Source organism: Aricia agestis, chromosome Z (assembly GCF_905147365.1).
Source record: "Aricia agestis chromosome Z, ilAriAges1.1, whole genome shotgun sequence".
Classification (NCBI taxonomy): Eukaryota; Metazoa; Arthropoda; class Insecta; order Lepidoptera; family Lycaenidae; genus Aricia; species Aricia agestis.
This window is the reverse complement of record NC_056428.1, coordinates 19066714-19094702: the sequence shown is the minus strand read 5'-3', so window position 1 is coordinate 19094702 and position 27989 is coordinate 19066714. Positions and strand designations below refer to the sequence as shown.

At 36.3% G+C, this 27989-nt stretch overlaps 1 protein-coding gene across 1 annotated transcript in view; it reads right to left on the bottom strand.

Annotated features, from left to right (window-relative positions):
- Positions 1-6359: 6359 nt before the first annotated feature.
- The window catches only part of LOC121739183, a 142538-nt gene continuing 120908 nt past the window's right edge, over positions 6360-27989 (bottom strand). Inside the window, exons 9-11 of the mRNA XM_042131532.1 lie at positions 24917-25061; positions 11348-11461; positions 6360-6541 (exon numbers count right to left, since the gene is read on the bottom strand). Coding sequence (XP_041987466.1) covers positions 6480-6541; positions 11348-11461; positions 24917-25061 — 321 coding nt within the window. The 3' untranslated portion in view covers positions 6360-6479. The remainder of the gene's footprint in view (positions 6542-11347; positions 11462-24916; positions 25062-27989) is intronic.

Here is a 27989-nt window from a genome sequence, read left to right as displayed (position 1 = left end):
AGGATATTGAGTTGTTAGACGTTTTGCTGCCATCCTGCCTCGTTGATAATAAGAAATACTTATACTTCCTACGCTATATTATACTTATTGCATATCTGTTCCAAAACCAATCATAAGAGCTGTAACAAAATAGCAGCGTTTTACCCTGAAATAAAACGCTTGTTAAATACTTACCTTATTTGAAGCATAATAATTGAGATAGGCACTTCCGTTATATATAAGAGTGATGGAATAGAAAATCCAGTGTTCAAACACTTTTTTACACAATTATTACACCAAAAACTGATTGACAAATCAAAAATACAACTTGTAAAAGCTTTGATATGGACATAATGAAATCAACTAAAGGAACAAAATAATTTCTTAAATCGTTAGAATTAGATTAAAGTACTAGTTTTTTGTACCGATTTTCAATAACGGCCCCAAAAGTATTTCATGCATGGATACATTGTCTATCCAACTTTCAGCCATAGCTGAGCGGACGTTACCTGGTGGTACAGTTGTCTCAGACAAGTTAGTTTTGACTTTTGATACCGCCAGCTAAAGGCGGCAGATGGTTTTCCTCGCAAACTCGTAAATAAATTGCACATTTAGCTTCGCAAATCGCTACGCCTGCGATGAAAAAAGTGATTACAGCATTTAAGCCAGTAAACAGCAAGGTTGCTTATTACTGGGATTGCTTAAAATCTTCCAGCTAGATTGCCTAGAATCAGAACTGTTCGTTTTAGTTATGACTAAATAAATTAATCACATTAAGAATTTTAAACCACTGTATTCTTACAGTGTGTAAGATCATGTACACGTCTGCCCGACGAAAACAAAAGCAAAATATCTGTATGTCTAGAAAATACAAATAAATTACTTGCGTCAACTGGCGTCAACAGTATAAGACTTCAATAAGTTTTTAATTTATGTTGTACAAGCTTTTTCAATGCAATAGATTTTAACATGTTTTACCAAACCGTAAGAACTTAAAGGGCCAGAAAACTTATGTAAGAAAATAGTGTTATAAGAGAGCTTAATCTATTAAAAATACATAAGCTAAGAATTTTGCAAGGACTGTGGCCGTCGGCTTGTGAGCATCATAGCATCACATCTGTGAAACTTACACCAAGATAACCATCTATACCAGGCAACTTTATAAGTTTTGAGAGTAGAAGGTCGCCATGATAATAACAATAATTTTATATGGTTATCATCTCAGCCTCAGAAATTTTACAATTTTACGACTACCCCCACATTTCTATACTTCCAGGGTCATTTCCTGATCTTTGGAAGAGGGACCCCCGCTGAAATGTCGATTGTGTATTTCTCCAGATCGCGAATCGTATACGGTGCTGCTATTGCACTCGACTTGAGATCTGCCCGCCAAAATACTCGTTCCCAGCGTGGAACCACTAGGAGATAAATTCTTTGAGCCTGATTTAGGTGAGCCAGGACTTTGGGTATTAATTAAACACCTAGGCTAGGGGGTACTCCTGAGACAAGGCATCGTGATATAAACCTGCTTGATCGGTCAAGTCGAGAGTTACATAATTAGTTACTACATGAGCTTCGGCGGAAGCAAATAGATCGGTCACACAAGTAAGCCGCATTTTCTGATCTTCTCCGTGCAAGAAGTTAACAGATTTGGGAATGATCCAATAACTCGAAAAATCTGAATGGTTATGTCCATCAGGGCATCTGACCTGGTGCGACCTTCGTCCCAAATATAGATTATAGCTGTTCGATTGTCGCTCTGCCAAAGAACTGTCGAGCGAGTGAGAGTCTGGTGCTGACTGCTGACCTCGGAGAAGCAGAGCGCTAGAAGCTCTTTCTGATTGTAATGCATGAAACTTTCTTATGCTGACCATGTCCCCGTTAAGAAAAGGTGGTCGAGTTGAGCATCCCAAGCTAGGTCCGACGCATCTGTTGCCAAGCAGTGCGATGGTGGGCCCCAATGAATGGAAGTTGATAGATGATGACTTTGCAACCACCACCGAAGATCGTCGCTAAACGTAACGCTTGTCTCGGTAGAGAGCAGCGATTCGGAAATGCGGACTTATCCAAGTCTATGAGAAGAGACAGAGCTCGGTAATGTAGCCTTCGGTACTATGAAACTGGCGAAGTTCAGGAGACCGAGGATGCTCTGCAAGGTCTTTAGATCTACCAGACTCTTTGTCAGGACTCAGGACTGGTAAAATCTTTTGATCAATTTTAGACATTATCTCGCCTGGAAGTAGCTTTTCGTTTTGAAACGTGTTCCAACGAACACCTAGAAATACCAGGTCTTGTTGAGGCGTAAGTAAAGTCTTTGAAGCAAAATCTGGACATGCTTCTGTAGGATGATTTTGTTTTAATAAGCAATAAGATAATCGTCCTAATAAACGATGATACGCAGAACTTGCTCTCTGAGGGTTTGTTTAACCCAATTGGTCAGGGAAGCAGGTGACCGGACAATAAGCAAGTAATTTGCAGCAACTGTCCCTTGTATACAGACGTAGGAGCCGTCAGTGCGATGGAGCGACTGCCAGGTAAAATAAGCTTGGGACAGGTATATTTTGCAAAGCCAATCGTCGGGTTGCAAAACGAAACTGTCATTAGTTGAACATTTATGAGCCCGAATGGCTGAGTCAAAACATAATCGAATAGAGTGGAAAGATTGAAAATAGGACGGCAGGACCCGTCGACCTTAGGGACCAGAAACATTGTCGAAATAAAACTTGGCAAGGGGCTGGCAACTTCTAATACACCCTGGAATATCATTTGTCGAATTTGGAGATACATATCTTCCGACTCTGTGGTAGAAAAATGATTTTGGTTTAATTTTGGAATGAACCGAGGTGGTTTCTCCATGAATGGTATGCGGTACCCTTTTAGAATCTTTATAATAATAACCTGGAGCATCTAGGCGCTGCCAACGAGAAACGGCGGTAAAACTTCAAAGTTTGACCCGCTCTGAATTTTTGATTGTCAGTACTTACGTTTTTTGGCATTCCCGAGATTCCCGAGATCCGAAAGAGAAGCGGCATATTCACGGGTACTTTTGCCGTGGAAGTTCCCTCAGTTGTCCAATCGAGCTCCTCTCGAGTGAAAGGAACTTCGTGCATTGCCAGGCATTGACCGTGGTTCAAAATTATTTCTTTGTCCCCGTGGGGTACGATTTTATGAACAGCCTTGCGCAGGCTGGTGATCATGGGAAATGTGCGAGCTAGCACAACATCCATGAGACATACCCTGCGCGGGTATATAATTCTGAGTCTGCCTCTGCGGGGGTAGGCTAAGCTCTCGAGTGAAAAGAACTTCGTGCATTGCTAGGCATTGACCGTGGTTCAAAATTTATTGTTTGTCCCTGCGGGGGACGATTGTAAGAACAGCCTAGCGCAGACTGGTGAGCATGGGAAATGTGCGAGCTAGCACAACATCCATGAGACATACCCTGCGCGGATATATAACTCTTAGCCTGCCCCTGCGGGGGGCGGCGAGTCAATCTGTTGCTCTAGAACCCGCTTGCGCAGCGGCAGCAACATTATTCTGACTATTCGCAACAAAGGTTTTGCGAGATCCCTCAGTCTTTTCGAGTAGTGACACCAGCAACTCGGAATTAACTTAGATAAAATGATTGCCAGAACTGGGTCATGAACGAAATTGATAATTGCATTGCCTCTCATTTGAAAACCTCATAGATCTCAAAGCCCAGCTCAGACCACAAATTAATTGAAGTAACTCTGACGTTGTGATACAAATCCTTAACGGTTTCATTTAACCTTCAGGGGTCAAGCTTAAAGCGTGTGACCATTGTAACAATTTCTTAAGAGCAGATTTCAATGCTCCGCGCTGCATAAGTACGCAATATAATAATGCCGCGTATGATTTGTGCACGTGAGCTTTTTTTTTTTTTTTTGAAATCTAAATATTTAAGGTCATCATTGACCTCTAAATCAACAAAAACTAGTATATGATAAAAAAAAATCTTGAACTTCAGAATAACGAACTTCTGACCATTCGTTATTATGTTGAATATTTTTATTAATATAGCCAAAACCCCCAAAAAAGAAGTTTTCGTAACGGACGTTTCTTTAAGTTTTGTTTCAATTTCAAAAACAAGATTCGGTTATAAAGAATTGCTAACGGTCGTTTCATTTTCATTTGATTTGCTATACAATTCCCGACTTACATTATCGTCGATGCAATTGCATGACTTTGAAAAATAGATCGGTTTTCGTAAAAATAATTAACCTCTTTGTTAAGTTCATTAACCTCTTGAGTTAATTTAGCTAAAGGGTGGTTATAGCGCAGTCTGTATTTGCTCCCCCCCTTTTCGTGGCGGTGGCGCCTCGATTTACGTTTGCTGTGTGAAGTAGAAGTCGATGACGAGCTCGAATCATTTGTTCAACTACTACTACTAGATGACCTTGCACGAGAACAAGGCCTTTTTTATCAACCACATTAGTGGGTAGTTTCAAATCTAACGTTAGCTGGTGTCACTGCCGAATCATGAACAAATTCACATTCGTTATTCATTATTAATAGCTACCTTAACCTAGGAAAGAACACAAACACAAGAACTTAACTAGAAAATTAATATTTAAAAATTTAAATGTAGTATTTAAATTTATATAAAATCGTTATTAATATGAAAAGTTCATCTTTTCTAAAGAAAAAATGTATAAAAATATAACTTGCGTGAATTACCAAACCTTGAAAAACGGTAAAAACACAACACTGAAATTATTTCACTTTGTATTAAATTATATAACTGGGAGTTATATAATAAGGAGGTATAATACGTAATGACTTCTGAGCACGACTGTGCGGTGCGGAAAACAAAACGCCAATGATCATAGTCGAGTGGGAATTCTCCCTCTACCTGCTTGATGATGGCGCCAAGGTTGACAGAGCTACCAACATTCAGGAAAGAAAAGGAGGTAAAATCTGCGGAAACGGAAGTGCCTATCTCAATTATTATGCTTCAAATAACGGTCAAGTGTTTAACAAAGTGATAATGTTTTATGTATAAACAAAGTGTCTATGTGTTTCTATATAGAGTTTACTGTGAAAATAGCAGCGCTAAAAGAGCAATTTTTTTGGTGAATTGTATCCAGGGCAAGCGCCCAAGCGCGCAGCGTCATGAATTTTACCATACAAAAGTTTAAAAAAGTTACCTCCAAAAAGGTTGAAGGTTATAATTATTATATTCGGCTGTGGATATATTTTTTTTTCAGCGCTGCTTTTTTCACAGCGAAATATTCATACCCCACCCATACACACCCTAAAGTATTATCGCTTAGTTTTGTCACAACCTGTATAATACCTAAATATAAACGTAAATATAAATTTCAGCGAAACAGGTTAGTTTATACTACTAATATTGATTTTTTATAAATAAATGCTATGTGTTTGTATGAGTATGAATAACATGTATCAATTATCATGAAGGTTATACGTTGAAATGAGTTTATATTTAAACTTGGACCATTTACAGGTTATGACTAGGAATTGATATTTACAATAAATTTATTATAAAATTTGTTAGAGTTAATTTTTTTATTGTTACAATAATAAGAACAGAGTTCATTTTAGAAAAGATAAGAAAGGGGGACATTCAATAATTGCCTATATTTCTTAATAGTATTTTGACTTTTAACATATTATTATTATTAACATATTATTATTATTACATATTATTATTACATATTATTATTATTTGGCCTAATGTGTTAAACTTTTAGTTATAATATTAATACTACAGGCTCAGCATTGTCTTATATACAACAAGCATAATTATTTGTAAATTGTTACATTTAATAGACTTTGTTATAATATTTTAGAATATTGACATCGATAAGGTAGATATACTTTTTTTTATAAAATATGTAAATCAATCAACTTAATGCTAGGTACTTTTTAATATTTTTACAAGACAAAATTATATTATACAATAAAAAAAATTAAGCCATATTTATTTACACTATCCTGCTAGATCGTTAAAAAATTTTACAAAAATCACGTAAAGTTGTTTATAGTTATAAATCGGCCAAATAACTCGAAGATAAATCGAAGAAGTTTCAATCGTCTGTCAATCACCACTCGATTTTTGCAGTCTCCAATACACTAAATTCTAAAATTGGATTTTCCGCTTAAGATCATTCGTGATCTAGATCCGCAGTTCACGTAACGATAAAACTGCACAGTACATGCAACGACAATAATAAGCATAACTATACAATTTTGAATATACTTTGAGATCCAATTTCTTAAGAATCGGGCTGATTTTGCGCTAAACATCACTCTTTAACATTCCTCGGAGCTCGCGTACGGATGACGTCGAAATACCACACGTATGTAACTAGGACCAAACTGTATAGTTTCATCGTTACACGTCCACGTCCAATTTACAGGAAAGAGTCATCATGCGCGGGCGGCGCTACCACCGACATCTTGCGGCGCTCAATGCGCGCGCGCGATACCGGTCGATAGTACTGCTCGCTGCGCCGCCGTCAGCGTTCCGGTGCCGGTTGGGACTCCAGCTCCATCCACAGGGAGCTGATCACGCGGGAACCTGGGGTGTAAAGCCGGTTTAATAATAATCGGATGTGATGAGAACCTTGTGATGTGTAAAGCAGGTTAATATTGGAATTTGTAGAGACGTTTAATGCAAACTTATCAATAACATTTCTTGGCGGCACAGAAGTAAAGATCGCACGGTAAAAGTAGCGTAATGAAAGGGAAACCAAATACCTATATTTTGTACTGACCTACTTAAGCAAAAAAATAGGATTTAAGTTATAACTTAAAACCTATTTTTGACGGTCAAGGGTTATATGGGCCAAGATGCCTGATTTAAATAAGTAAATAAAAATAAATAATTATTAAGTTAAAATTATTATTGTTTCCGTAGGAAATTGTGAAAGCCGTAAAAGGCCGTGTTATAGAGAAAACAATAATATAATTATTATGACAGAAGTATGAGAGAATGAGCTACACTTTACGCTAATCTCCTAAGTCATAATCTGAAATCAATATCTCTTTGCTTGCTCATATTAACTATTACATTACTATATATATTCCATCTATTCACAACGAAAACGTACCTAGATTTATCAACGTGATAAAAACGTATTTCGTCCCTTTTTCGTATGAGTGTAACGTACCAAAAATGAAAATAGCAGCCACGTCCGTTAAAAACTCAATTTAAATATTCTGCATAATATCGATAATGAAATTGGCTCAACATTTGATGTCGTTCTATTTATTGGGTTATTTCGAATTCCAACCATCGTAATATTAAAAGCGATCTGGAAATATGAGATTCTGTACGGACAACAAACGAATATCTACCTACCCAATCTTCTTATGATAAAGAATGTAGCATCCAAATAGGTGGTCCAATTTTGATCTAGTTTTTTTGTTTGAAAGCTGACATTATCGAGCGTGTTCTTAGCTATACTTCATCATCATCAACCCACTCAGTGCTGAGAAATTTGACTTTTATCTAAAATTTTGAAATGGGCTGTTGTTTTTAAATATCTTAATTTAACGTTACGTAACGACAAACACTTTGAATGAGTCAGTGATTCTGTCATTTATATACCTACCCTAGAGCTCAGCTTCACCTAATGCCTATGAATAAACTTCTGTGATAGTAAGTACTATCAGAGAACTTGATTCCTATGCAAATCGGAGACCTAAGTAGTTTGGTTGGGTTACGTCAAACCCAGCTGACAGATCACAATTAACATTGAATTGACATATTCGACCAAATAATGTTGGTCTGTCAATTGCATAGGAATCAACTTCCTCGATGGTACATTGTCGTATCTTGTATATTAGTCATTAGTAATGACTCATTACATTAGTACATACATCTTGCTCCCTTCTGCGCTGAAGTTTTCAAGGACTGCAAATTGCAATTAAACTTGACAAACTAATAATACATTAAGAATAACTTGCTAAGGTCCCCAACAAAAACTTTCCCTACATCTTATGTTATTACTTAGTACTTTAATAGTGTTGCTAAGGCTGTGAACACACGGCATATTTAAATCGCGCTGCCAACGCCTAGATAACGCTTCTTAAACGCGATTTTAAAATTCAATTCGCAACAAACAGATAGTGTCGAAACATAGCATGATATTTCTTTAACTGATCTTTTTCTGGGACTATTGCTCTTTTTCTACTATATTTCTATTCTACTAAAGTTTTTGAAGCACCGATCAGCATTCAGGTGCGTCGAACAAGAGCTCTCAACTCACAATATCTTTCGGCTCGATTATCATATTTCTAATCTACTGAGAATTAAACACGAGACCTTTAAAACGCGCGTCTTCTGCGCTAATGAAATGCATCGTGTAGTTAAGTCCTAAGATTGTGCAACTAATTATCACGTAGTTGTTGCTAATATTAAGTAAGTTAGCAGAGGAGAAGTAATTACAAAAGTGGCTGTGGTTCTAAGATTTCCTTTAATTCTATATTAGATCTTGAGGTTTATTTTCCAGTTCTACGTGTAAGTATTGGATGTGGGTAATATGATGCTTCAATTGAGATGGTCGTAAAAATATAGAAAGGTGAAATAAAAAGCTTGATCTCTAGCTTAAAGAAGCAAATTCGTGATGCTGCTCTGGGGCGCTTAGCCATACAAATCACAAAAAAGTTTGCTCTTTCAGCGCTACTACTTTCATTCTGAACTCTATTGTATAGGAACATATATATTATACACCATACAGTATTATCACTTTGATACAACCTTTTATTACATAATCAATACATTCGTATAATTAATTCACAATTTTAAAAATTATAAATCCAAATTTATGAAGCAACGAAACAAAAATTGAAAGACTCCAAACGAAAGCAGAATAACATTGGAATATAATATTTCCCCAGTAAATTAAGCGGCGTTTATAAATTACTAGATGTTGCTACAACTTTATTCATGTAGAATGCGCCCAAACCGTATACTTTTTCGTGAAAAATATCGTCAGTAGTGTCAGTTTTGTGATTTCACTATGAAGAGAACACAACTGTGCATTTATAATGTTAGGATGGAGTACTTTGGTAAAAATACTAATAATATACAGGGTGTAACAAAAATAAGTGATAATACTTTAGGGTGTGTACGTGTTCCTAGTAGAGAGTTCACTATGAAAGTAGCAGCGCTGAAAGACGAAAAAATTTTTTTACTTTTGTATGGGGAAACTCCTGACGCTCGGACCCTTGCCCATACAAAAGTGAAAAAATTTTTTTGTCTTTCAGAGCTGCTACTTTCACAGTGAACTCTCTACAAGGAACACGTACACACCCTAAAGTATTATCACTTATTTTTGTTACACCCTGTATACCTAATATAAATCCTACGAATAATAAAAACTAAGGAAGAGCAACTGTGTCAAAAAATTTGTCCACGCGTCTACAAAATGTGACCCGAATACATGCATCAAGTGACAATTATTGTCAACGGCTTTATTTCATTTTGAGTGTTTTGTAGCCATTGTTGTATTTTAATGTGCGAAAAAGAACCAAATTCGAAACGTATGGGAGTTACGTTTCCTTAGTTTTTATTATTCGTAGTATAAATCATTTATTTCAGATATTCAGTCCATAATTGGTAGTTTACAATACTTAAAAACTATGTTAATAGGCATAATAATATAATTCCATTAATTTAAATATCTGTGTATCCTGTTTGCTGCTCTAGGAACGGGCTAATGATACTTTAAACATTTTCATTAGGAATATAAAATTATGTTGATTTTATTTGTGAAACAACTTTTTCTGTGCAGCGTTTTTCCTTATTACTAGAAAAACTTTCCTAGTTTATCTTCCCAATAAAAATATTTTAGAGGTTTTCATAATTTTAATGTAGAGCAAGCTTTATAGAAAATTTCTTTTAGCGTAGACCGCGCCGGGAAAAAGTGAAAAATAGCTTTCAACATGAAAGGCTAGCTCGCCAATAATTTTCAGACCTTGTATTTGAAAATATACCTTCCTGAGAATTCCTGAGGGCCTAGACAAGTGGCAAGCGAATATCGTAAACGCTAACAAAATGTATAGGATTTGACATTAGTATTCTTTAGCGAAGCGGTGACTTAACTTAACACATTGTTGGCATTTACGATAATCTCTTGTCACTTGTCTTACTAGTATATTTCAAGTACATCTACCTACTAACTGCTCCTAAATTTCTTGATTTATTACTGAAAATATGAGTTCAATAAGATTCAGACATCTCTTGGAATAAGAACCTAATATCTAGGGTACTAGGTTCCCTGTCAAGCGTCGCTACAAAGTTGATGTTGCTGGAATGACCATAATATTTTACCGTTAAAAGATAATTAATATGGATGTTAAATTGATATTCTAAATTACGTATATCGGATATTCAGAGGTAGTTGTTAGGCAAACAACGCGGCCGTAATACAAAATAAATTAAATTTTAATAACACGCCGCTCGCAGGGCGTGACTTGCTTTTAAATGTAATGATTTTGCGAAATAAAACTTTTTTTAGCGTGGGTAGGCTGTTAAGCTCCTAAAAGGGTATGTAAACGTATGATACTATTTAATTTGACGACCTCTGTGGCTCAGTGGTTGAGTGCATTGTCAGCGCTGATGCCGGGGATTCAAATCCCGACAGCGGAACAAAAAGTTTTCAATATTCCTGGGTCATATTTAATATGTGTGTATTATATAATAAATATCTTAAATAATATATGTATATAGTATAAAAGTATTAAATATAATGTTTCCGTTGTCTGGTACGCTGTAACACAAGTCCTTCAGGTACTTAGCACGGGGCCAGACTGACGTGGTGTGATGATACGATCGTACACCTTTCCTTTATCAGTGATAGGACAAAAAATGCGGTCTTGTTTGTTGTATCACTGATTTACATTATTTGTGTCGAATGGACAGTAAAATGGGCAGACATTCGGCTGATGGAAAGCAATTATTGCCACCCATGTATACATGCTATACCCGATAATTTATTTTGAATCATAAATAACCTACCCTCTACTATCGTTTACGTGACATTAATCAAAAGTCAAAACTAGTGTCGTTTTAGGGTGAAGCCAAACGAGCGTAATTTTGTGAATCGCAGAATTTCTGCCGCGTAAATATCTTTTCATACAAACCTAGACTCACAAAACTACGCTCGTGTGAAATAAACAGGACTTTTGTATGAAACTGAATGCAGCAGAATTTCTGCCAGCCGAAATTCTGCGACTCACAACTCACAAATTACGCTCGTTTGGATTCACCCTTACTCTGACTTTCTGTGTGGCTATTGTGGCGGTTAACAAAACGATCAGGTAGTATCTTATTTCTGCTTATAATGCTGATGAAAGTAAAAAAAAAATATCAACTCACTGGATTTCTCCTCTTCCATTGGAATTTCAGTGGCCTCCTCGATACAGCTCTGCTCGTCCGGGAACTGTACATGTTTCTTCACAGCCGACCGACTCGGCTTGGACAGTACTGACGCTGTAACAAACACTTACATTTATGTAGAGTTCAAATATTTAGTTAGAAAGGCTTTGGTTAAAGCAATTAGAGTGCTGAAGGTAATTTTTTTAACGGACGTTGGTGCACCAGTCATTCCCACCACGTTATCTCCTATGTCGCCAGGATCGACAGAGTTATCCAACCACAAAAATCTTTTTTAACGAGGGACATGTTAACACTGTCTGGGGACCCGCAACGCAACGAAATTAATCAGATGAAAATAGGAGTAGGAGATTTTATATATGAAAGTAAAATATTGTGCATTATATAATTTTTACTCTTATATTATAGAGATATTATGATACGTAACTTTCGTTTGATTATTTTAATAAGTGTTTAACTTCCGATTGGTAAAGTGGTGCATAAACGTCCATATCAAATATTTTACTACCGTGAAAGCAAACATCAACAGCTGACCCGAAATATTATGTTGCTGCGAGCAATTTTACAACAATAAAAGTAAATAGAAATAATTGTGGGGTCTATGAATACATATTATTATCTGAGAACTTCGTGTGCGAGAGTGTGTGATTGAATTTAGCTTTAAGAATATTTTCATATGCCTGTTGGCTAATTATGCATTACACATTTCGACTGATTATTACACTTGCGATTCCACTAAGTACCTTAAAATATAATGTAAGTAGTCACAAAGATCACACACAAATCAACAAACAAAACAATTTGTTTTACTCTAGAAACAAGGACAAGATTTAACTCTAAAACAAAAACTCAAGACGCTTGTTTGACGCAACACACGCTATAAGATTCTCGAAGACGAGTGCAAAACAAATTCAGCGTCAAATACGAGCATTGCGATCCAATTTGCGAGAAGTGAAGCAAACACGGAAGCCTACCTGCGTCTAATTCGGGACGACCCAAACTAGGACCTCAGTAATCACTTTATGTCGCCAGAACATCGAACGAAGACTGACAGTCAGTTTAGAGGTTTAGGCAGTTGGTTGCATTTGTTATGATTGCATAATATTATCCAAAACCCTATGAATATTTTCTATATAACTTCTCAAATAGATAGGTGCCCCCCCCCCCTTTAACTTTATTATTTTACTAATTTACCAACTAAAGGTTACAATTCAAGAAACTAAAGCTTTCTTAAAAATCGGCCAAGTGCGAGTTGGATCCACGCACGGTTCCGTACCACAATAGAGCAAAAATAGGATGAAAATTGTGTTTTTTGTATGGCTACCCCTCTTAATTATTTATTTTATTATTAATTTTAATTTTATTATTAATTATCAAAGTACAAATACGATTGAGTATTTCGTGAATATTTTAAGTGCCTATGTGGTGCCGTTATTGATATAGAGCAAAAAAAATAGCAACAAAATCACGTTTGTTGTATGGGAGCTCCCCTTTAATTTATTTTGTTTTTAACCCCCGACAAAAAAGAGGGGTGTTATAAGTTTGACGTGTCTGTCTGTCTGTCTGTTTGTCTGTGTGTGTATCTGTCCGTGGAAAAGGACATTGATAGATGGTAATCATGAGAATATGATTCTGTTGATAGCAATCATTCTGCACTATAACCAACACAAGTTTAAAAAGTATGAAATAAAATTAAATTAAGAAATTTAAAAAAAACCCCCGCCAAAACAACTTTAAAAAGTAATGAAATAATATTTACTGCCTTTAAGTTCAAATAATTCCTAACTTGTGTAAAGTAATATTTTAGTCCATAATAATGTTGTCACGGTGTGTCGGGGGACCGCTAATGTAGATGATTGATTTCACATAACAAGTTTAAGGATCAATTCACAGCGATCTGAATCGAGATAGGTAACCAGCGACTTGGCGGTTGTAGGTTGTAGTTTATTTGGCGGTCCCCCGATACACCGTGACAACAATTATGGACTAAAATATTACTTTACACAAGTTAGGAATTATTTGAACTTAAGGGGAGGTTATTCCTAAATTAGCAGGCCGATGTCTGTCAGTGCGAATATCGACGTAAAAGACATTAAAATAACATTCATATCAGCGCGCCTTGTACAGTGGCGGTTACGACGATCGCCGCGTCCATGATAGGGCGAAATAGGAGAAAAAACCTTTTTACTTAGATAAAAAATAGTATAACTAAACATGTATCCGTACATTTCCCTGTAAAATTTGAATAGTAATCGAACTATCCAAATTATTTTTTGATTGAGTCCCTGTAAGTCCTATAAAACTGAAAATGTTTTTAAAATCGAGGTTGTTTCGGAATTTTTTTTTATCGAGCAAAATTATCTGTATTGTGTTTCTAACCGTAAAAGTCACTAGTTAGAAGATGTATCTATACATGTATATATTTTTCAGTTTTTTTTAATGACGCTTTCTTTAAAAATTACTCATTCTAGAAACGTGAATTTGGAATAACCTAGCCTTAAAGGCAGTAAATATTATTTCATTACTTTTTAAATTTGTTTTGGCGGGGGTTTTTTTAAATTTCTTAATTTAATTTTTTAGTATTTGCTATTATAGTGGCAATAGATATACACAATCTGTGAAATTTCAGAAGTCTAGCTATAGCGGTTCGTGAGTTACAGCCTGGAGATATACAGACAGACAGACGGACAGACGTCGAAGTCTTAGGAATAGGGTCCCGTCTTTACCTTTTGGGTACGGAATTCTAAAAAAGAGGAAAGAAACAGGCTATAATTTGCAGCTATAATAATATGAATTACACTCAGTAATGCTAAGTACTCAAATACGGTTTTGCTCGATCGAGCAATAACGTCGAGCAAAACCCGCGGCTCGGGATTTCATCCACACATTCAGCATTGCTCGATAGTTTTATTCTAAATCAATATTTTCATTCTATCAATCCGGCTCGATCCGGTTCCATCAATCCTTCGAGCGGCTCGATGCGAGCCATCGAGCTGTCAGTTTTGCGGTCCACACAGTAATTATTACTCGATTTGGAGTAAACTATCGAGCAAAACCTTATGTGAGTACTTAGCATAAGGCATAAAAAAAGAACCGTCTTCATCCTGACTTTTGAAAACTAAATTCCGAAAGAAATGTTATTCATACTGAAGATAGATTCGTACAACACAATAGGCGTATCAAGTTACTTGACTGAATACTATACTGAATATGTTTATTACAAGTCTAAGTAGGGGTATCTTTTGTGAGGCCCACTTAACACACTATTTATCTTGGGTCTAAGGTTGAGGTGACCAGACATAGAACACCAATAATTTAGATAAGCCTCAAGAAACTTTTATCAAAGATATTAAAAAGCTTTCCAACTGTGCAAATGAGTGACATATCACATAAGCCTATATCACTCATAAAATGATCACCTAAGTGGACTAGGGCTATTATATATTTTAAACCCGTGCAAAGCCGAGGCGGATCGCTAGTTTAGTATAAAAGGGACATGGCCGCACGCATTTGATGGCATCTAGGTATATAATGTATACATATAGTTATCTGTTATAGGTATATAAGGAGGTTCTTATAAGGTTTTGACATAAAGTCGATACACTTCCTATCTTTTTCCCCATTACCTTTAATGAACTCTCTAAAACTTCTATAAATTATTTAACTATGATTAATTCGTAATAAAATATAATTGTTAATATCGGTTATTAATGATCTTGTCAATTATTGAGCGTGCTAATCATTGTATCATATTGTATTGGCAAAAAGGTGACAATATCACTAAGTTATCCACATCTATATTAGAATCCACCACGTGTGTACTGTGTAAGTCCCGTGTTTTCTCAGAGCGAATAACACGCGTTTAATTTACCTTAACCAAACACCTTACTCCACGTGGAGTGATTTCCAATACTCGTATTAACGTCACCTAATTGGATAGATCACCTGCAGTATTACTTCCATAATATGTTTGTAGTAGAAGAGTACAAGGTTCGCCATTACATGCCTAATAATTATATAAAGGAGATAATTATACGTAAGGTATGTGCATCATTAATTATTATTCGAGTTATTATGGAATCATGATTAGGCTTTAATCTTATATCTTTAAACGAGCAATTCTTGTATATATATATATATATATATATATATATATATATATATATATATATATATATATATATATATATATATAATTGAAATCTCGGAATCGGCTCCAACGATTTTCATGAAATTTAGTGTATAGGGGGTTTCGGGGGCGATAAATCGATCTAGCTAAGAATCATTTTTAGAAAATGTCATTTTATTCGTGTTTTATCGAAAACCAAGCAAAGCTCGGTTAAACAGCTAGTCATAGATAAAGCGCCAATAAAAACTCCGGCCAGTATCGTATGTCGTGAGCGTGACATTAATGCTCTTCATTTGAGAATCAAAACAAACTACAAATTTTTAATAAGACGCTCATAGGGCGGGCATAGCAATTTTTTTAGGAGATACGCCAGCCTTTTTTATTATAAAAGTTAAGACGTTCTTTCATCCATAAATATCAATCTAGATTCTAGATTCTAGATTATTAACTATTAATTATAACAAATTATTATTCTTTATCATTGCAAATACGAAAATGTTTTCAACGAAAACATTTTTTGATTATTTAAAGTATTCTTGAAATTCTTTGGTTATGTTCGCCGCTCATAATAGTAATCGATTAGGACTAAACAGGGTGTACAAAACTAAGTGATAATACTTTAGAGTTTGTATGTGTCCCAAAGAGTTTACTGAGAAAGTTGCAGCGCTGAAAGAGTGAATCTTTTTTGTGATTTGTATGGGCAATCGCCTTAGCGGCCAGCGTCATTAATTTTCACATCCTAAAGTAAAAAAAAAGTTATACTTACAGAGCTGCTAATTTGACATCGAACTCAATAATAAGACAGGGACCCTTAAACACATACTATTACGGCCGTTCCCAATATTCAATCTATCTTTGGTTTGACAAACAACCGATCGCAGCTAACATTGAATTGACGTAAAATATAGGTATCTAATGTCTAATGTGAGCTATTCCTATCTCTAGTAGAGCAAAACCAGAGATAGATCAAATATTGGGAATGGCCGTTAGTGTAAGCACTCACAATTCACATACGGTTTTGCTCAATCGAGCAATCATGTAGAGTTAAAACCACGGCTCGGGCTTTCGTACACACGTTCAGCATTGCTCGATAGTTTTACTCCTGTTCGAAGGAAATTAGCTACGAATAATAAAAACTAGTGTCAAAAAAATTGTCAAGCCAGCTCGATTCGAGCCTTCAAACTGGCTCAATGCGAGCCTTCGAGCTGTGAGTTTTGCGGTCCACACGGTGGTTTTTGCTCGATTTCGAGTAAAACTATCGAGCAAAACCGTATGTGAGTACTTAGCATTAGTAATCACTTAGGAATGGCGGCACATGGCGAGTCCCAAAATATAGGCAATAACTACATAGATTTCCTTACTTTAAGAGTTTCAATTATCAATTATTGTAGACTGCAACACGCCATTTGGACTGACTCGCAGCTCGTGTATGCCCAGCTTTACACTTTTAAGTGTGTTAACATTTCACAAGTTTTCGCAGCGTATTTTGGGCGATGAATAGTTAACGAAGAAGCATCTTGTTTATGGTAGACCCGAGGTAATTAAATATTGATAACTAAGGGGTCTACCCTTGCCTTGCCGAATGATATAAGCCTTTTGGTCAAGACTCTGTTTTAATTATTACAGGAAAAAATGGCGCAATACGCCTAATTGCATTTTTAAGGCTGCTCCCTCCCTAAAATAAGCAGGTCGATGTCTGTCAGTACGAATATCGACGTAAAAGACATTAATAAAACAACATTCATATCAGAGCGCCTTGTACAGAGGCGGTTACGACGTTCGCCGCGTCCTTAATAGGCTTGATAGGGCGAAATAGGAGAAAATTATAATTTTCACATGGACGTGACTGTTCGATTAAAACTACTGAGGATTTTCCGCTGTGTTCAAACATACAGAAAACAGATTTGGCTAGATTATACAAAAAAAACCATAGGAACACAGCTCAAGCCTTTCTTTAATCTTTAATGAAAAAAGTACTTGAATCGGTTAAGTTTTGGAGAAGGAATCAGGGGACGCGTTGATTTTTTGCAGTTGTCTCTATCGCGTTCTGCGGTATAGGCTTGAGGAGGGAGACAGCTATAGATATTACACGTACTTTTTCATTTCTCTAGCCCCTGGTGTATCCTCTTAATTGGGGATTTTTTGTGAAGGTGGAAAACTGGGACCAAAGGCATTTTAAATAGTTATTTAAGAATGTACGGTTTTGCTCAATCGAGCAATAACGTCGAGCAAAACCCGCGGCTCGGGATTTCGTCCACACATTCAGCATTGCTCGATAGTTTTATTCTAAATCGATATATTTCATTCCATCAATCCGGCTCGATCCAGCTCCATCAATCCTACGAGCGGCTCGATGCGAGCCTTCGAGCTATCAGTTTTGAGGTCAACACAGTAATTATTACTCGATTTGGAGTAAAACTATCGAGCATAACCGCATGTGAGTACTTAGTATAAAAGATCCTGTAAAACAATTTTCTTTCCAATCAAAGGCGTATTAATAGTATCGAAACGCTTATAAAACACTTTTCTCAGGTTATAATTTTAGCGTAGTGATCAAAACATGTATAGGCGAATATATTATGTGAAAGGAATTATCCTTTGCGTCGCGCAATCCGTTTTATTATATACAAAACTAAGTGATAACTCATAAGACATGAATATACAATAAGGAATGTGCATGCGTCCCCTTATCCATGTAATATATAGTTCACTGTAAAAGTAGCAGCGCTGAAAGTATAACATTTTTACTTATGTATAATATTATATGGGAAAATTCATGACGATCGGGCGCTTGCTCATACAAATCACAAAGAAAAATTTACTTTTTTAGCGATGCTATTTTCACAGTGAAATACTACTCAGAGGACTCAAACACACCCTAAAGTGTTATATTTATTTTATTTTATTGGGAAAACTTGCAGCAGAGGGTAGTGATACATATTAAATAGCGACATGCCATTATCGCTTAGTTTTGTTACGCCCTGTATACTTCTAATCGCACTAAGAAAAGCTTCCTCATTATATGAGGATAAATGTAGGAAACACGTCGGCGTAACAAGGTACAGGATGTATGTGGTTGTTATTAAACGATAGACGTCAGCACGAAAAAGGTTGGGGAGCCCTGCTTTAGTATATATTTCGTGAAACATAGAGTATATTTACCGTGTATAGGGCAGCTTTTCATAACCTCTACATGACGAGGTAGGTAGAGTTCCTCAATTCTCAACCATTTTTCCATGGTAATTCTTCACTCGTATAAGATGTACGAGTATTCTCAAATTACTAAATTCTGTTCGTAGCGGTCATAGACACCCTCTCAAAAAACTTGTCATATTTCATCGTTATACCAACCGCGATTGACAATGAAGTGACAGATGTTTGTAGTCGATACCTATCGTGTTTTGCAAATTGCATACTTGATAGTAGGGGAGGGGAAGGTGCTAATTTTGTAGTCACTCGAGCATCCTGGAGACCTAGTAGGTTTTTTACATTAGGTAAAACTGATTAAAAAAAATAAGAGCGTTTTTTATTTTAGCGGTGGGTTCAGAAACCAATGGCTACCATTTTAAAGTTTTGAAAAAGAAAATATATCCAGAAAATTGCTTATTTAGGTTAATCCTACTAATATTATAAAGACAAAAGTTTGTTTGGATGTATGGATGTATGGATGTGTGGATGTATGGATGTTTGTTACTCTTTCACGCAAAAACTACTGAACGGATTTTAATGAAACTTTACAATAATATAGCTTATACATCATAATAACACATATGCTACAATTTTAACCGACTTTCAAAATGGGGGAGGTGTTATGTTCGTTTTCTTATGTTCAACGATTACTCCGCCGTATGTTAAGCGATTTTCAAAATTTTTCTTTTGGTATATAGGGTATCATCCCAATTTGGTATTATATTCACAAAAGTGGTGATCTGATGAAGGATGCATAAGTAATCGAGGGAACTCCTCAAAATTTATATGGAAACATGTGGTGACTTCGGTTTCGTGAGAAGTATTCTAAGCATATGCTACCAACAAGTTAGATTTTGCACCAAGGTATACCTGGTATACCGTGGTTCGGAAGGTGCTGAGAGAACTCCTGATTCTTTATAGATACAAGTTTGGGAGTTTCGGTGTTGTTTTAAGAACAGAAAGCATATGCTACTATGCAAATTACATTCATCATCATCATCATCACTACCATTTTATACCATACATCGTCCCGTGGTTATGACTTATGAGCCTATAATGACCCTGTTATTGGTACTTTTCATAGTCTTTTAGATCGAGAGTCGAGTTTGTCAAGCGATAATTGAAAAAAATCTATACTTAATATTGCTTGAGAGTATGTTTGCTTGAACGCGCTAATCTCAGGAACTACTGGTCCGATTTAAAAACTTATTTCAGTGTTAGATAGCTAATTTATCGAGTAAGACTATAGGCTATATATTATCACGCTAAGACTAATACGACCGAAGAAACTCAGGAAAATGTGGGAAAAACGGGGGAAATATTAGAAATTACGAACTACTGGAGCAATTTTTATGGCAATATTTGGCACAGATATAGAGTAAACCAAGTGAAGGGAGTAGGGACATAAGAGCTATTTTTTATGGGAAAATGTACGGTTTCCGTAAAATTCCTAATTTACGCGGGTGAAGCCGCGCGGGACATCTAGTTATAAATATATTTAAGACAACAAGGACTAAATCATTTAGTTAGGAAAATATGAATCTTAATTTTTTTTATATTTTAAAATGTCCCTACAGGCTTACCTAACACGCTAAATGGAATTGCTTCTTTGGGGTATACGAAAGAAGCTATATATCTTAATGTTGGAGTGTGAACGAAAACTATTTGGAATTCATATTTTGAATTTAGAAGAAAACATTTTACTTGTCAAGAAAAAACTTTCGCCCTCAGACATATAAGAACATTGTAACTAGCTACGTCCGTGTACAATATATTTTGTGTTTCTTTCAATAATATAGTATAATATTTTTAGTCCTCGCGTGTATCATTTCATCAGGTTATGGGCCGCACGTTTATGTAAAAAATGTGTAAAAATTATTTTCCAAATTCCAAAAAAAAGTCACTTCATGCCGCGTCATCGTTGCAATTTTTTCATCCGCTCCATTTTCAGCTTATAATAAATAGAAATGGCTTCAAACGCTTTTTCTATTCCGAAATTGATGGGGCGAGACAATTACTTTTCGCAAGAGTTCGCGATGGAGGCGTACCTCATGCACGAAGAACTATGGGAGTTTATCTCCGGGGACTCCGTGGATCCTAAAAAGGATATTAAAGCTAAGTCCAAGATCATACTCTCTATCGACCCACAGCTCTATGTACATGTCCAGTATGCAACGATAGCAAAAATGGTATGGCAAAATTTATCGAAATCTTTTGAGGCCTCAGGCCTGCTCCGTAAAGTAGGATTATTGAAAGATCTAATAAACACAACCGTAGAAACAAGTACAAACGTAGAGGAGTATATAAGCAAAATAATGACTGCCGCTCACAAACTGCGAGGACTTTAAAGTAGGAGGTTTTAAAGTAGACGATGAGTGGCTTGGAACACTGATGCTAGCCGGCTTACCAGAGATACAAGCCGATGATTATGGGTCTGGAGAGCTCCGGAATAAAAATTAGTGCCGATCTCATTAAAACCAAATTACTACAGGAGGTTAAATCGAATGCTACTACAGCTTTTTATTCAAAATTTAACAAGCATAGAACTCAATCCCATAATAATTCTAGCCAGTTAGACAAACCAAAAGAGCCCCGGTGCTTCAATTGTAACAAATATGTCCACGTCAGCAAGAATTGTTTGTTTAAAAATAAGAAAGAGAACAATAATGCACAGAAGGAAACTTTTGTTGCCCTTTCAGCCTTGTCTAGCAATGATGGTATAATCTGGTATGTGGACTCTGGAGCATCGGCGCACATGACGATGAATCGCCACTAGCTCGAAGATGAGAAGGTCCCGCCTATTGACAAAATAAGAGTCGCCGATAACAATAGTTTGTAGGTTCAAAGTTGCGGCACAGTTACTATTCAAGTGCCAAATGAAGTAACTGGCGCTCTTACGGACATACAGGTAAAATATGTTCTTTATATACCTGGATTGTCTACAAACTTACTTTCTGTAAGCGAAGTCATAAGGAAAGGAAACAGAGTAAATTTCGATAAAAATGGCTGCACAATATTGAATAAACGAGGAGATATAATCGCCAATGCAATGATTGAGAATGGAAAGTATAAGCTATTGACATATTGTCATAGTGGCAAAGCGTTCACGGCCACTACCGAAGATAGGAAAAAGGGAGAATATCAATGTAATGAGAATTATAAGATGGTACATTGTAGTCCTCATGTAAATAGTGTAAATAAGTCAAAGAAATATGTTGAGGTGACAGATATTAGAAAACAGACGAGAATAAAATATAATGTAGATCTAGAGCACACAGGCACATGCTCTGCGCATTTTGACGATAAGACAAATGTAAAGAAAAAAAGAAAGAAAATACATTATGTAAATAGAAATGTAAATATGTATACTGCACACGATGAGTATAGTAATAAAAGAAAGAGAAAAGAAGAGCTTTGTGGAGCCAGCCTTACAGGTTCTGAATTCATGAACATGAGGCAGAATAGAAATGAAGGAAAAAGAAAATATGTAAATGAGAATGTAATGTATAAATTTGATGATAGTTATGTTACTGGGAGAAGAAAATATGTATATAGGATGAGTCCGACGGTGTTTAAATAGATAAAAAGGAATACCGGACATTATGAACATTGAACAGTAAAAATATTTTAAAAGAAAGACTGCAAGAAAAATTTAAAATGAAAGATTTTGGCACGGCTCAACAATGTATTGGACTGAATATATCACAAACTGAAGACTGTGAAAAAATATCTCTAGGTCAGTCACTGTATATCAAGAAAATATTATACAGATTCAATGCTTGACTGCAATTTTAAAGTATCACATGAAATGTAAGCATATTTAATAACAGTCCCACAATGCAACACTGGATTGCTGTTAAAATAATTTTTCGGTACCTAAAAAGGACAATGAATATGAAGCTAACCTTTAAAAGAAATGATGAAAATATTATTGGTTATTGTGATGCTGATTGGGCTAGTGATGCTACCGATAGACGATCTTGTACGGGATATATTTTTATGTTTCAGGGAGCATGCATAAGCTGGAACTCCAAAAAACAAAGTACAGTCGCCTTTCTGGTACCGAAACGGAATATATGTCACTGGCTTCAGCGGTACAAGAAGCGCTCTGGCTCCAGCAGCTCGAGAATGATATTTTTCATAAAGCTTCAAAGTCACCGATAATCTTGTGCTGTGATAATCAAAGCGCCATTCGTATTTCAGGTTCTGACGCTTATCGTGCCCGCAGTAAGCACATTGACGTCAGGTTCATCACTTCGTTAAAGAAAAGGTTGCGGCCGGGCAAGTACGAGTCAAGTACGTGCTAACTGAGGACATGGTGGCTGACGCGCTGACAAAGGGCCTCCATCGCTGCAAGCTGCAAGCCCTCGCTGCTGCCATGGGTTTACGTTCAAGGGGGGATGTTGGAGTGTGAACGAAAACTATTTGGAATTCATATTTTGAATTTAGAAGAAAACATTTTACTTGTCAAGAAAAAACTTTCGCCCTCAGACATATAAGAACATTGTAACTAGCTACGTCCGTGTACAATATATTTTGTGTTTCTTTCAATAATATTATAGTATTATATTTTTAGTCCTCGCGTGTATCATTTCATCAGATAGATATGATGATATTTCAATATAAAAAAATAATTAACCCACCATGTGAGAAATCTGATTTCTATACCGTGATAACTGGACACGTCATGTCGGAAGCCTATAAAAGCTTAATCTGACACGCTCGAGCTTATCCTGAAATCCCCTCTTCCCCTCCCCAACTATGATGCTTGATGTGAATGAAGTATATTCACACTCATAAATAGTTGGAGATTATTAAATTCTAAGAGTTTCCAAGAGATTTTCCGATGAATCTATAGTCTACGTCTCTATAAGAGTTCAATTTTTAGGGTTACAGAATACAGTGCGAGTATTTTTCACTATAGCTCCTAGACTAAAAAGTAATCGCTATATATTTTGACTATAGCATCAAGGCATACTGTACCTATTCAAGGTACAGTCAAAAACTTCTATTTAAACTGTTTAAATAGAAGTCTTTTGAGAGTAAATGCTGATATCTAGTCAGCGTCAGCATTACTTGGTTTCAGTGTTAGAACTTGGATCAGCACTATGTCAATCTGCATAGTGTTACGTGCTAGGGTTCGAGGATTTGGAGAGAAAGACCTGGTGACTCTCTTGAAGACTTTATTAACACTGCACTAAACACTAGGTCACAACACTTAGCACTAAGTCCAAACACTAATCACTAGGTCCAATCACTAAGCACTATCACTGTCCTAGGTCGTAGCCAAGTCGCAGGTTTCAATGGTTCACTCACTATTGATCACTTGTTGTCGCCTCGAAGATCGCTCAGATTGAACTGACTCGCCGGGCCTGCCTGCGGCTTTTTATATGGCGAGACGAATTCCAGAAAGTTCCCGATTCACGTAAACAAGTAAACAACCGTGGGAACTTTCTAGGAGGCTCGAGCATGTACCACAATAAAACTGCCGTCCTTACGATAAGTGCAGTAAATTGAATTTAATTTAGACCTTATGGACTCAGTAATAAGGTCTAAATTAAAACACGTAAACACGCAAACAAGTAAACGGTAAACACGTAAACAAACATTGGACCTTTCTAGAAGGTTCGAGTATGTACTTGCGCACCTCGCCTGTGCTCCCTCGGTAAGCTTCGCTGGTTTGTCGCTAAATGGCACCACGTGTCCATATACCATGTACCGTAACAATAGTGTATCGATGCAGTAAGATATTACATCAGCTGCACTAGTTTCAACATAAATAATGGATACCGCCCTAAAGGCAATTTTAACTGTTAGTTATAGTGTTCCTCCACTCACGTTTTTTTTTCATGAAATAAGGGGGCAAATGAGCAAACAAGTCGCCTGATGGAAAGCAACTACCGTCGCCCATGAACACTCGCAACATCAGAAGAGCTGCAGGCGCGTTGCCGGCCTTTTAAGAGGGAATACGCTCTTTTCTTGAAGGTTTGCAGGTCGTATAGGTCCGGAAATACTGCCGGTGACAGTTTGTTCCAGAGTTTTACAGTGCGCGGCAGAAAGTTACGCGAGAAACGCACGGTGGAAGACTGCCACTCATCAAGGTGATGAGGATGGTATATTTTTCGCGTGGGACGATGACGAAAAGTTGCAGGTGGTATGATTCCGAACAATTCCTCAGAGCACTCCCCGTGATACAACCGATCACGTCTACAATAATTATTATAGATACTTACTAATGACTTTAGTGGGTGCCTCCGAGAACTCCTCAGGATCGATCCTGCTGGGAGTGGGTTTGGGCGCAGACCGTCTTCTGCCGCTCTGTGCTGTGCTGGTGGTTGTCGTCTGCTGCGCTGTCGCCGTGTACTGGACAGCAGCTAGCTGTAAAAAGAGGTAGGTTAAAAGGATACTTTTCTTGTTGGGGTTTTAGTGGGTATGCCCGGGCGCGACCTTCACCCTCCTGGGGAGTCCCACATACCCCGGTGACCATCCTTTTGCGATGCATTTCCTCAACGCTAATAAAAATTTTCTCCATGCATTTCCTCAATGATAATTATAAAAAAAAAAGAAAAAATATTTAAAGGATACCTGCATAATGTCAACAAATAGTCTACATTTCTCGAGTTTGCCCGTACAAAAGTAAAAACAGTTGCTCTTTCAGCGCTGCTACTTTCACAGTGAACTCTATGCATGGGAGTTGGGACACATACAACCTGAAGTATTTTAGTAGTACTTTTTAAGACTATGAAGCAGAATTGATCTATATACATCAATAAGTTTCGAAATCAAGTCTAGAAACTGGTATCTTAATAATTATCTATTTTTTCCATAAAGTTAATATACCTAGCTGAATAGAGCAACAATCTCGAGCTGTCAAAAGAAACCGAAATTGGTTTACATCTGTGTGTAAAAATATGTGTACGTATATATACGTACACATATTTTTACACACAGATGTAAACCAATTTCACACGGCCACCACCAATTTCGGCACGTTGACAATTTAATCTCTTAGAAAGATGCTTGTATAAATGTACACCATAAAGTTAATATACCTAGTGGAATAGAGAAACAAAGGCCTGAGCAAGAGAGATGTCACTATCAGTAACACTGCGTGGTAAAAAGAGACGTGTGATACATGACAGCAGCACTCTTTTTTGACGTCCAGTCGGCACGTGCCGCACGTTGACAATTTAATCTCATAGAAATCATGTTCAATCATGCTTGTGTAAGTGTATACGTACACATATTTTTCCACACAGATGAAACCAATTTTAGTTTCGTTTGACAACTCGAGATTGTTGCTCTATTCCGCTAGGTATATTAACTTTATGGTGTATACTTACACAAGCATCTTTTAAGAGATTAAATTGTCAACGTGCCGATAAGTGCCGACTGGACGTAAAAAAAAATTTCTGCTCTCATGTATCACATGTCTCTTTTTACCACGCAGTGTTACTGATAGTGACATCTCTGCACTTGCTTGCTCAGGCTTTTGTTTCTCTATTTCGCTAGGTATATTAACTTTATGATTTCTTATATGTATTTATTTGATTGGCCCAAGCCCCAAGAATATTATTACTGTTTAATGCGGGCTAGATCTATATTAGTATTGGTTAAAGTAGTACAATCAGTGTACCGATTTGCATATTATTGTGTTAGTTTCACATTCAAGCCAAGCCTTCAACTTATTTTGTAATTTAAATCAACATTCAGTGAATTTAACAATAGTTTTCTTTATTTTATAATTATTATAGTGGCTCGGCAATGACCACAAGAAAAACAAATATAAAACTTCATATTTGGGGTAGTTCATACTTCAAACTTACACAAACGGCAAGCGTAAAGTGTTTTTTAGTATGTAACTACGCATGTGGACGATGGTACCCAATAAATCCAATCAGTCACTGATTATTTCTCTAGTGCTCATTGCCAAGCCACTATAATATTTATAAAATAAAGAAAACTATTGATAAATTCACTGAATGTTGATTTAAATTACAAAATAAGGCTTGGCTTGAATGTGATCTGAAAACTTTTTACGATAGATATATTGCATGGCTATGCAATATTTTGCTTGGCTCCTTTTTACATTTAATGTTTTGGTGGGATTTCATTTCTTTTTTTAAGGTTTCTTTTCTTTTCAGGTCACGTTAAAACTTTTCTGTACTTAGCTTAGCACCCATTCTCTATCTCTAGGTATATATTCTAGGTCGTAAAATTATTGATAACTAGAGATCGCCCAATGGTCGAAATTCGACCTTAGTTTCAACGACAAGGACTACTACCTATATTTTGTAAAAAATATTGACGTTATCATTTTTTTTCAACTCTTGTCTCTGGGACTTAGCTGATCTCAGACTGACCGTGTAAGCATTGTCTAATAGTATCTTAGATTCAATAAAAAAACTATAATCCATTTTCAATTTGTCAACTTGTTGTCAACAGACTTCAACCATAAATAAAAGAGTATAATTCGTATGTATAGGCTTTTCACTCAAAAATCTGTCATTTCTCATGTGTGTGTGTTGTAGTGTGTAATGTTCTTTTTGTTAAAAAAATGTATGATAAAAGCATAATTTCAAAATAATATTATATCGATGCACTCCTTTACCATAATATAAACTATAACTGTGCAAAATTTCATGCACCTACGTTTCCCCATTTTTCGTAAAAAGGGTTACAAAGTTTTTCGTTCGCGTATTAATATTATGACTAGAGATCGCCTAATGGTCGAAATTCGACCTTAGTTTAACAACATTCGGACTTTATCATAATATATTTTTCAACTCTTGTCTCTGGACTCAGCTGATCTCAGACTGGCCGTGTAAGCATTGTCTAACAGTATCTAAGATTCAATAAAAAAAACTATAATCCATTTTCAATTAATCGTCACATTGTTGTCAACAGACTTCAACCATAAATAAAAGAGTATAATTCGTATGTATAGGGCTTTAGGCTTGTCACTCAAAAATCTGTAATTTTCCTAGTGTGTGTGTTGTAGTGTGTGTAATGTTTTATTTGTTAAAAAAATGTATGATAAAAGCATAATTTCAAAATAATATTAGCTCGATGCACTCCTTCACCATATAAACTATAACTGTGCAAAATTTCATTTACTTACGTTTCCCCATTTTTCGTCAAAAGGGATACAAAGTTTTTGGCTCACGTATTATATGTATAGATAATAACAGGTAGGTAGGTACTTCTACAAAGTACAAATTTTATGACGATAGCCCAACAACTTTTGAACTTTCAGGAGGTTATTCGCGCACCGATGTTACTTTCGATTGAGTATTACGACCTATC